The sequence below is a fragment of the Solea senegalensis genome, linkage group LG11 (assembly GCF_019176455.1).
Source record: "Solea senegalensis isolate Sse05_10M linkage group LG11, IFAPA_SoseM_1, whole genome shotgun sequence".
In the NCBI taxonomy this organism is placed as follows: domain Eukaryota; kingdom Metazoa; phylum Chordata; class Actinopteri; order Pleuronectiformes; family Soleidae; genus Solea; species Solea senegalensis.
The window spans coordinates 10,404,789-10,415,046 of NC_058031.1; the positions used below are offsets into that span (position 1 = coordinate 10,404,789).

Below are 10,258 nucleotides of genomic sequence, written 5' to 3' on the forward strand. Positions count from 1 at the left end.
TGGAACGTCTTCTCCTTCCCTGAAAATGAAAAAACAAACAACGTGTGAACGCCATCTTGTGGTAAAATTATATAAGACATATCCCGGAAGTTGTATGTTTGCCAGTGAAAGACACTCTTGTTTGGCTGCATCGTGTCGCTTTGAATCACTAAGTGCAATGTTGTCACTCGGGACATCGTCAGAGCACTATGATGGGATCCTGGTCTAACGACACGGTAAGACATACTATATAGTATGAAAACAAACACAGGCAAAACTGACCGAGTTACTGCGAATATACGGTAGCATGTTAGCTTATAGGCTACAGTTAGCTACGTGACTATAGAGCATGCAGATACATTTGGGAAATATAAAGTAGTTACGCGTTAAAATAACATGCATTATCGGCCACGAATCAGTTTGTAAACAGTCAATGCACACACGAGTAGTGTTGTGCTGTTACAAGTAAAAATGTCTGGATTTATTTAGTAAACTAACTTTTAAAAGTAGAGGGTTTTCCTTTAATTAGCAACGAATGATCAATTTGAGCCGGATGTTAACCAGGATGTTAACTTTTCGCAGGCAATGCGAAAGGTAATCAGATAACACCTGACCAGGCTATAGCTTGTCTGGCGCTCAGGGGTTTTAAGGGTAAAGTAGCTCTACATAAAATGTCAGTATTTATTTATTCAATACAGCCTATAGCTCAGTATATCTAATATCGTTGTTTGTTTCCCTTTTCACTTGAATATATGAGAATGCTCTTGTTAGATGTTATGTGCAATATTCATTGTTTATCTACCTCATTGTTAAGTGGTTTGTGTTTCGTGGAATGCATTAAGTCCATTGCAACACTGCAGTGCAATCTCCCTTTTGAGATGCATTCAAAACTGGAAGACACCTTTATTCTTCAAACCTAAAAAGGGTTGAATTTATTGCTTTCATCCATAGGAAATAGTAAAACAAAATGCAATTCTTTACTGTAGTGTGTATCTTTTAAATATTAATGTCTGTCAAATTCAAACCATTGTCAGATGAGTTCACACAATGCTGATTAGGCATATCAGCTCCATATTTCTCTTGTTGTTGTGCCTGTGGAGACACAGTGATGCATTTTACATCACAACTGACAGAGGGAAGGTGGAACGCTAATTAAATGAGATGGCAGCGAACATTAGATTAAGGAATTATACCCATTCTTGGAGTGTGGTGAAATGAATGATAATAGAAGAACTTAAAGGTTAAAGGTTCGCTGAACGAGGTTGTGAGATACCAACTGAAATGCTGAAAGAGAATGGTTTGAATATGCACCCAGAGTTGTCCTTTCAGAAATCTAGTGAAGCCAGCAGTGTTTTGATGACAGCAGTTACACACTAGAGCTTTAAAGAATTAACTTGGAAATCTTAACACTCATTAATTGTCAAGTAACATGCTGTGACTCAGAAACACATTTCAGCAATCTGTATAAACTACTTACTTGCCTTGTCTCTTCACAGGTGCTGAAAAACGGAAGGAAAAGAGTCAAAAACGCTCCAAGATCTCAGGTTTGACTTCAAGTGGATGCTGTGTATCACACCATGTTGGTGACAACATATCTTGCCATCATTGTCCTACTTGCCCTGTGTGCTGGCCTCGAGCTTACTGCTCGCCGTCTCACTCCACCTCAGCCGACCACTGCTGTCGCAAACCCAGCCTTTCGTCGCTTCCAGAGTATATTCCTCCGTGCATACCTTTTGGCTTTGTGGGCAGATTGGCTCCAGGGTCCTTACCTCTACAAACTTTACCGCCACTATAGCTTCCTGGAATCCCAAATAGCAATCTTATATGTGTGTGGTCTTGCTTCCTGTGTCCTGTTTGCTCCTTTTTCAGGCTGGCTCCCTCAAGCCTTGGGTCGCAGACAGACATGTCTGCTCTTCTGCCTGTCCTACTCAGCCTGTTGTCTCACCAAGCTTTCCAGAGATTACTTTGTTTTGATTTTTGGTCGTGTCCTGGGGGGTCTGTCCACATCCCTGCTGGCCACAACATTTGAAGCCTGGTACGTGCACCGACATGTAGATGTCCATGATTTTCCCAAGGAGTGGATCCCCAGCACCTTCACCAAAGCTGCTACTTGGAACCACGGACTCGCTGTGGGAGCAGGACTGGTAGCTAACTTGCTGGCTGAGTGGCTCCACTTGGGGCCAGTAGCTCCCTTTCTCCTGGCTGTCCCTTGTCTGATGTGCTGTGGCTGGGTGTTGATAACAGACTGGGGCAAGGAAGATGCTGAGGGAGGTCCTGAAGGAAACAAGCAGACATTACTTGGCACTTCAAATGGAGGTGTGACTCATTTGTCTGCAAAGGCCCGTTTCTTCCGCAGCTGCCATGAGGGGCTGCGTTGCCTGCTGTCAGACAGGAGAGTCATGCTCTTGGGTGGAGTGCAGGCTCTGTTTGAAAGTGTCTTGTACATTTTTGTTTTCCTGTGGACCCCAGTACTGGACCCTCATGGACCCCCTTTGGGAATAGTGTTCTCCTGCCTGATGGCGGCCAGCATGGCTGGCTCCTTGCTGTACCGCCTAGCCACTTCCACTCGCTACCATCTACAGCCTGGCCATGTGCTCTGTCTGGCTGTGTTGATGGCTTTCTTTTCTTTCTTCATGTTGACATTTTCCACTGCTCCAGGCCAGCCCAGACCTCATGAATCCTTCTGGGCCTTCCTGCTGCTGGAGCTGGCTAGTGGCCTCTACTTCCCAGCAGTCAGTTTTCTCCAGGGCAGGGTTATCCCAGAGGAGAAGCGGGCTAGTGTGCTGGCCTGGTTCCGGCTGCCTCTGCACCTGCTGGCCTGCTTGGGGCTGCTGGCACTTCATGGGGAAGTATCAGGAGCAGGTGGAGGGGAAGCTGGCAGCGGCACCAGACACATGTTTGGGGGCTGTGCCGTCATGATGTTGGCAGCTTTGATGGCTGTTGTTAGTTTGTTCACTCTGGGCAGAAATGACACAGAGCTAAGACTGGAGGGAACCAGGGGGGAGGGGGAGATGGACTGAGGAGAAAGGCCACATATCCTTTAATGCTATACTGGTATGAATTACACCAGTTTAGCGCAACTAAATGAAAAATCTACATGGCCAGGGTAGTTTTCTTGTTGTCAAATATATCATTGAAGAAAATCAAAGCCTAAAGGGTGAGGACTAATTTAATATTTTTTATATGTTTAACTTGTTACTTTTTGGGGACTTGTCTTCTTGTGTAAGGATGCTGAAGGAACATGGATATATTAACCTGCATTTTTTAAGTAAAAACTTTATACATGATAATACGTGATTGCCTCAATGTAATCACCTACAGGGAAAGAGAAAGATGTGTTTGTCAGGAATGAAGTTGAATTCATGTCACTTGCCCACAGCCACACAGGGATTGGTAATTCTGAAGGCATGGACAGACCTATTTACTTAGATCTGAATGAAAAAGAAATATGGTGACAACTAGCATGTAGACCACCATCTTTCTGAATGCCTCTGTTTTACAATTTCCCTACAGTTCTTTGTTTACTGGTTGTTACATTTTTTGTCTGGTTTATTTTGAATACTTATTCTGTGCCATCTGCAGGGTATTTTATCTCTATTGTCTCAACATTTTCACACTTTTAAATAAAGTGCTATTGTAAACCGTACATGTCAGTGTTTTATTTGAATTTGTATCTTGTAGCACATTGATGTTTTATAGATTTATGCTGTCAATTTACTAATTTTTTTAAATGAATACCTCACTGAAGTCTAGTTTTGCTTCACTCATTTTAGAAATACAATGCAGAAAAATTCATTGGCAAGCAGTCAGTGAAGTGCTCTCACATTTTCATAATGGCTACAAAGTCATAAACCGTAAAGAACAAGAAAGAAAATAAAAACAAATTGACTGTTTAAATTAACTACATACTATATTTGTGTAAATTGCACATTTTAGTTCCTGCAGTCTACTCTTTTCTGTAGCTGTATTTCTAGATCTCTCTGGACTTTTCTCCTCAAAACCTATTACGCAGACATCAATCCTACCCATTTTTCTTAGTGCTGTGGTACAGTCCCAGCTTTTTTCTATGGCACAGCTTGGACTGGATGCTGCTAGAACATCCCTCTGTGGGTGGGGTGGGGGTATCTGCACGAGTCTTAACTGCGTTGTTTTTGGATTACATCACTGCATCGTCACAGTGTGTTCAGTCTGAGCAGGGAAGAAGAGCACTTTCAATCCCAGGTCCTCTGTCACACAGCTGTTAGTCCTTTGCCGAGACCTCAGCACTCCATTGACCGGCACACACGACATACTGCAGGAGGACAGACAGGCATCATGACTCAGGGCAAGGTATGTGCCTGCTGAAACCATATTCTCCAGTTGACCTTTCCATCATTATTTACTGTTAAAAATGATTTTCTATTTTGACAAATTCTCGATTGCCCTATGTTATTTGAATTACTCCTTTCTATTTAGTCTTCTTATTTGATTGGGAAATGAGAAGATTGGGAAATAACAAAGCAAGCAATTACTCAAGTTTTTATGGCAAAGCTGTAAATACCACAAGGTTTCGACTTTTAATGATTCTGACATTGACTGTGGTGTTGTAACCTGCAGCTCCGTCTCTAGCCACTAGAATTGGCTCTTTTAATGTGATGTGATTTATTGCATTTCATCGCATTGTGAGTCACGCTGTGTCACCATGACAACCAATTTCGGACTGCTGGTAAAACAATGCTATGTGACTTGCTGAGGCCTGTTAAAATGATCTTAATTTATTATACTTATACTATGCTGTCAAACATGTATTTTTTTTCCCAACAGCAATCTTGACAGGAGTAATTTGTAAGCATACATACAGTACTGTGTAAAGGTCTCACCAGCTTAATGACCGTGTTTGTCAAATTCTGTGATTGTTGGCATTTGGATTAGAATGGTTGTGAATGACTGAAAGTTGGTCTTTATTTTAGCAACCTGTCAATGAGTTAGACTCATTCAACATGTGATGCTCATGAATAAAGCTGGTGTAATAGACCTTACTAACAGCTGATATTTTACTGCATGAAATGGTAGGATAAACACAGGTCTTAAGAAAGCCATGCTCATACATTTTCCTGTATTTTCTGGATGTGTTCCACTAAAGTGGTTGGGAAATAAATATGCTGTATGGTCTAAAACAACAAATCTAATGTGGCCCAAGACTTTGGCACAGTACTGTACTCTGGTACCAGCTACTTATGTATAGGTATATCCAATTATGCTTTTTTAATCAGCAGTTGAGCTTCAGGAAATTATTACAAGCCTTTCCTAATTATGTATTGACATATATTGTAATGTAAAAAATGTTGATTGTTATATTTATTGATGATGCTTGGATCCTAATAATCTCAAATATGACCTAAAGCATTAAAGGTCTTGATTTTGTTAATCCCTCTAAGACCACTGCCAACAGATGGAGGACACACTGTCTGTCAACTGTCAGTGTTTTTGTAGAAACATATGGAGTAAAACTTGGGCATTAAGGAGTTCACGGCACTTTATCACTGGGTAATGCAGCTTCATGTATCACTCAAATGTATCTTTATTAATTGCTTATACACATTTTTACAAATAAACTGTATTTTATAGAGGGTATGTTAGACCTGGCACTCTACACTCAAGACTGGGAATTTGAAGTTCATATTAAATCTAGGTGATTTCTTGAAATAACAAACTAAACCACAGCATTTGCACTCTCAGCTGTTCCTTGCAAACAAGACCACCAATGACTCCTCCTGTGGACAGGCCTCAGTGGCACCTGCTCCTCCCAGCTATGAGGAAGCCACTGCAGGTAGGAAAACACGCCACGCCACACTTTGTCTGTTGTTCTTTTTAAGAAATCGCTATAATTATGTATAACGTGTGGTGCAGTTGTGATGGAATTACATTAATTTAAACTGTCTTTTCTCCAGGCACCAGTGCCCCATGTTACAATGATGCTGAGATGCTCACAGAGTTCACTTGGGATGATCGCAACATCAGGAGGGTTTTCATCCGAAAGGTATAGAAAAGGTTATTAGCACAATAATTGCAACTGATTGATTTAACTGCTAATTGCAACTGACTGATTTAACTGATCAGTTCTCATCAATGACCACTTTCCTAATATAATTCCTGAATACTGTTGAAATTTAAAAACCTGACTAGTATCTGCACAGTACGTTTTCCTACTCAAACTTGCTTTCTCTTAGGTGTACACCATCTTGATGATCCAGCTTCTGGTCACTCTTGCTATTGTGACTCTGTTCACATTCTGGTAAGACCAGACTTTTTCAAAATTCTCAGAAACATTAAACACAGACTGAATTCTGATAATAATCCACTGGGTGGTGAGCTTACTTAAGATGATCTTGCTTTTAGTGACCCTGTGAAGGACTACATCCAAACCAACCCTGGGTGGTACTGGGCCTCTTAGTAAGTATCAAGTTTGGTCACTCTCAAGTCAGTAATACAGTGTTGTTCTACCTAACTATAACGAAATATAATATTTCAATATTTTTGTTTAACAGTGCTGTATTCTTTGTCACCTATCTGACCCTGTCTTGCTGCTCTCAACCAAGGTAGATTGAATTATGTCTCAAATGTCAGCACACATCTCCAGAAAATAAATGCATATAATTAGAAAAAGCATTATGGCAATCATATAAAAGAAACTTTACATTTCTGAAGTAATGTCATTCCAACAGGAGACAGTTTCCATGGAATCTGATTATGCTCGCCATCTTTGTGAGTACAAGGGTTGAAACGGTTTTCATATACTGTTCATGTTTAGACTGATAAGACTAAAATGACATTGTGAAAGTGAGATTTAAATTTCTGAAAATGTCTTGTTACAGACCCTTGCCCTCTCCTACATCACCGGGACATTATCCAGGTATACTTTTGTTTGTTGTCTCACTGTGTCATGTAACCTATGTGTGTTACTTTGCATTATACACTGCCTGGCTAAAGAAACAGTAGCCACCTAAAAAAAGTGTCACACTCTAATAGCCTTTAGCTTTGATTATGCCACTCATTCACTGTGGCATTGATAGATTTATTTCTGTCCAGTGTTGCATTCATTCTTCACCAATCTCTTGTATTGATGATGGGAGAGTCGGACCACTGCGCAAAGCCTTCTCCAGCACATCCCAAAGATTCTCAGTGGGGTTAAGGTCTGGACTCTGTGGTTGCCAATCCATGTGTGAAAATGACGTCTCATGCTCCCTGAACCACTCTATCACAATTTGAGCCCGATGAATCGTGGCATTGTCATCTTGGAATATGCCCGTGCCATCAGGGAAGGAAAAAATCCATTGATGGAATAATCTGGTCATTCAGTATATTCAGGGAGTCAGCTGACCTCATTCTTTGGGCACATAATGTTGCTGAACCTAGACCTGACCAACTGCCAAGACTACCAACAATAAACGGCTACTGTTTTTTTTTTGGCCAGGTCAGTGTATCTCTTTGTGTTCTGTATATCATTTTATTAAAGTCTTCCTTGCGTTTTTCATTATTCCTGTTTTAATAGTTTCTATAATACCAAGTCAGTGGTGATGTGTCTGGGCATTACAGCAGCAGTTTGTCTCCTCGTCACACTCTTCAGTTTCCAAACTAAAGTGAGTCAAATATTTTTGATATTTTATCTGATGTTCTCAGTTTCAATTTACTTGACTGAGAGGGAAAATGTTGGTGTCGGCTTTTGACTTTTATGTACTTTCTCCTCCCAGTTCGATGTGACATCATACCAAGGCGTGCTCTTTGTCTTCTGCATGGTCATGCTCCTCTCTGGACTTGCGCTCGCACTTGTCCTTCCCTTCCAATATGTAAGTGCAACAATCTAAATCTACATCAACTACATTTTATACATTTAAAGGGTTAAGGGAGGATTTTCAGACAACCAAGATCAATTGTGATAACCAAAACCAGTCTGATGTGAGACTGATTAAGCCAATCACATTGGGATCTAAGTGCTGCCACCCCATCTAATTGAGTCTTTATTGCCATTCAGGTACCATGGTTGCATGCTATCTACGCCGTCTTGGGAGCGATACTATTTACCATGGTAAGAGTAAAGACACTCTCGAGGCAATATTGATGGGAGGGATCATATGTTGAAGACAACAAAATAAAAAGATGTATTTATTTGTTGCAGTTTTTGGCATTTGACATCCAACTGCTAATGGGAAACAAGCGGTACGCCATGAGTCCAGAGGAGTATGTCTTTGCCACTCTCAACATCTACCTTGATGTCATCTACATCTTTTCCTTCTTTCTCCAAATATTTGGAACAAAACATGAGTAAACACCACCCCACATTTCTGAGCGATACAGAGAAGGGATGCATCAATAGGGAGACTTTCATTTCTGAGTGATGTTGGCAAGTACTCCATGACTAAGTTAGCTGTACCCTCGCCCTACTCTATTCATTCTAGCATGTTTAGGAACCCATACAGCATAAAGAGGTTAGGTTACTAACTTTACTTTACAGAAAAAATCCAGCTGTGATCCAGTTCCGTTTAACACTGATAAAACATTCTGTGAGTGTCCGTATGGAGCTTTGTGTCCATGCATGCTATAGTATCACAAATCTCTTAGCAAACAGTAAATAGAATAATAAATGTCAATTCTGTTTAAAAGGTATTTGATCCAGAATTCATCATGCATGACTTCCAAGTTTGTCCAGTACCAAACCAGTCAATGGACTTTGTCTTTGTGTGATGATTTAGTAATTGAGAGCACAAATGTAATGCCTTTGTTTTTCACTAATCTGGTTTTAATAGTTGGAGTATATATTAGTATATTGGTTTTCGAAAGACAATTCAACAAATAATTTTTGTCAATATTAAATTTGGGATGTTACTGCTACCACTGCTGCTGTAAACTATATAGTCAATATGTTGATTTGTTGCACCACTTTATTTCAAAACTGTCATTTATTGCTTTAATTTTATCTATAATGCACATGTGGGTATATACGTGGTTGCAACCAGAAACAAATGTGTTTTTTAGCATTATATTTTTTCACTGAAAGTGAGACTGAGGTGGTGACATATGAAAAACATAAATGATAGTGCCATACATCCACAGACTTACTGTATAGTAACTTTTTGATAAGGAAAGACATGAATGCTTTATTTCGTAATTATTTTTTTATGACAGTGTATGATATGTTGTAGAGGGATGAGATACATGGGTGGTGTGGAGGTTAAATTTAATTAGGTTTTCTGAAGTGACCTTGTAGAGTGTTGTATGCTTTTCATTGCAGTATTTGTGTCACTGTATGTATTTATTAAAGGGTGAATGTGTATGAATGTGCTCACTGATTGACTCTGATTTGTAGATCTACGGCACAATATGGTGAATGGGAGCTTTTTTTCTGTTCTATGTTTTCATAGATGACTCTAAAAAATTCATAGCTCATACCAGCTCACTGATATTCAAAAGGTTGCCCTGAATTTGGGCTTTATATAAAGCAACCAATGTACTTATTGCCATTTAGTTCAGTGCATTTCATTACTTGTGAAGCAAGAATTGCACAATGCAGTCAACACATATTTATCAAAATGTTTGATGATTCACTGCATGTAACTGATTTTAATTTACTTCACACAAATTAGTCATGGTAGGTAATAGTTATGGACCAATGAAGGTGAATAGTAAAACTATGCTGTGCTGCTTGCATGTGATGACTGCTATTATTTGCACAGGTAAATATTAATAATGTGCCTAATAAAGGTGTTCCTCACTCATCCTTCAGTATACTGCCAATGGCAACATACCATGCATAATCTAAAGCACAGTTCACATCAAGTGACTTGTGTCAAGGATCCAAACCAGTTATATAATTAGTTGAGTGAACTTCTAGTCTGGTCAGGAGGGAGCAGGTCAATGGAAAAAAAGTCAGGTTTGACAAAATGTAACCGTTTAGTAATTAGAAATTAAAATGATATCTTGATAATCCATCATGATGTTGCAATTAAAAATATTTAGTATGATATTGCACACCATTTCAAAGTAAAAGTGTTTGTTTTGATATATAGTTCACAACAAAACAACATATTTATGATGCAAAATGAATCTATAAATAACAAAATCAGATGGAAATAAATTGGCATCAAGAACTAGACAATTGTAATTAAAACATAGAGAAGCATATATAATTTAATGTTGAATTTAATAATGAGATAAATATAACATAAGTTATCATTATTATTATCATTAGTAATGCAAATATTGTTCACTGTTGGTCAGTTTGGGCCAGTTTTCATTTTCATTT

The 10,258-nt window shown here is 39.3% G+C and overlaps 2 protein-coding genes across 2 annotated transcripts; both read left to right on the top strand.

The window, feature by feature from the left end:
* Positions 1-88: 88 nt before the first annotated feature.
* Positions 89-3,625, top strand: mfsd5 (major facilitator superfamily domain containing 5). Its single transcript, XM_044039243.1, has 2 exons — positions 89-215; positions 1,476-3,625. The coding sequence occupies exon 2, from the start codon at positions 1,557-1,559 to the stop codon at positions 2,997-2,999; it is 1,443 nt and encodes a 480-aa protein (XP_043895178.1). The 5' UTR covers positions 89-215; positions 1,476-1,556; the 3' UTR covers positions 3,000-3,625.
* Positions 3,626-4,012: 387 nt separating this feature from the next.
* On the top strand, positions 4,013-9,289 carry LOC122777783 (protein lifeguard 2-like). Its single transcript, XM_044039244.1, has 12 exons — positions 4,013-4,308; positions 5,698-5,788; positions 5,910-5,998; positions 6,189-6,253; positions 6,358-6,411; positions 6,507-6,557; positions 6,684-6,723; positions 6,834-6,871; positions 7,511-7,598; positions 7,710-7,805; positions 7,991-8,044; positions 8,135-9,289. The coding sequence occupies exons 1-12, from the start codon at positions 4,294-4,296 to the stop codon at positions 8,282-8,284; spliced, it is 831 nt and encodes a 276-aa protein (XP_043895179.1). The 5' UTR covers positions 4,013-4,293; the 3' UTR covers positions 8,285-9,289.
* The last annotated feature ends 969 nt before the right edge of the window (positions 9,290-10,258 follow it).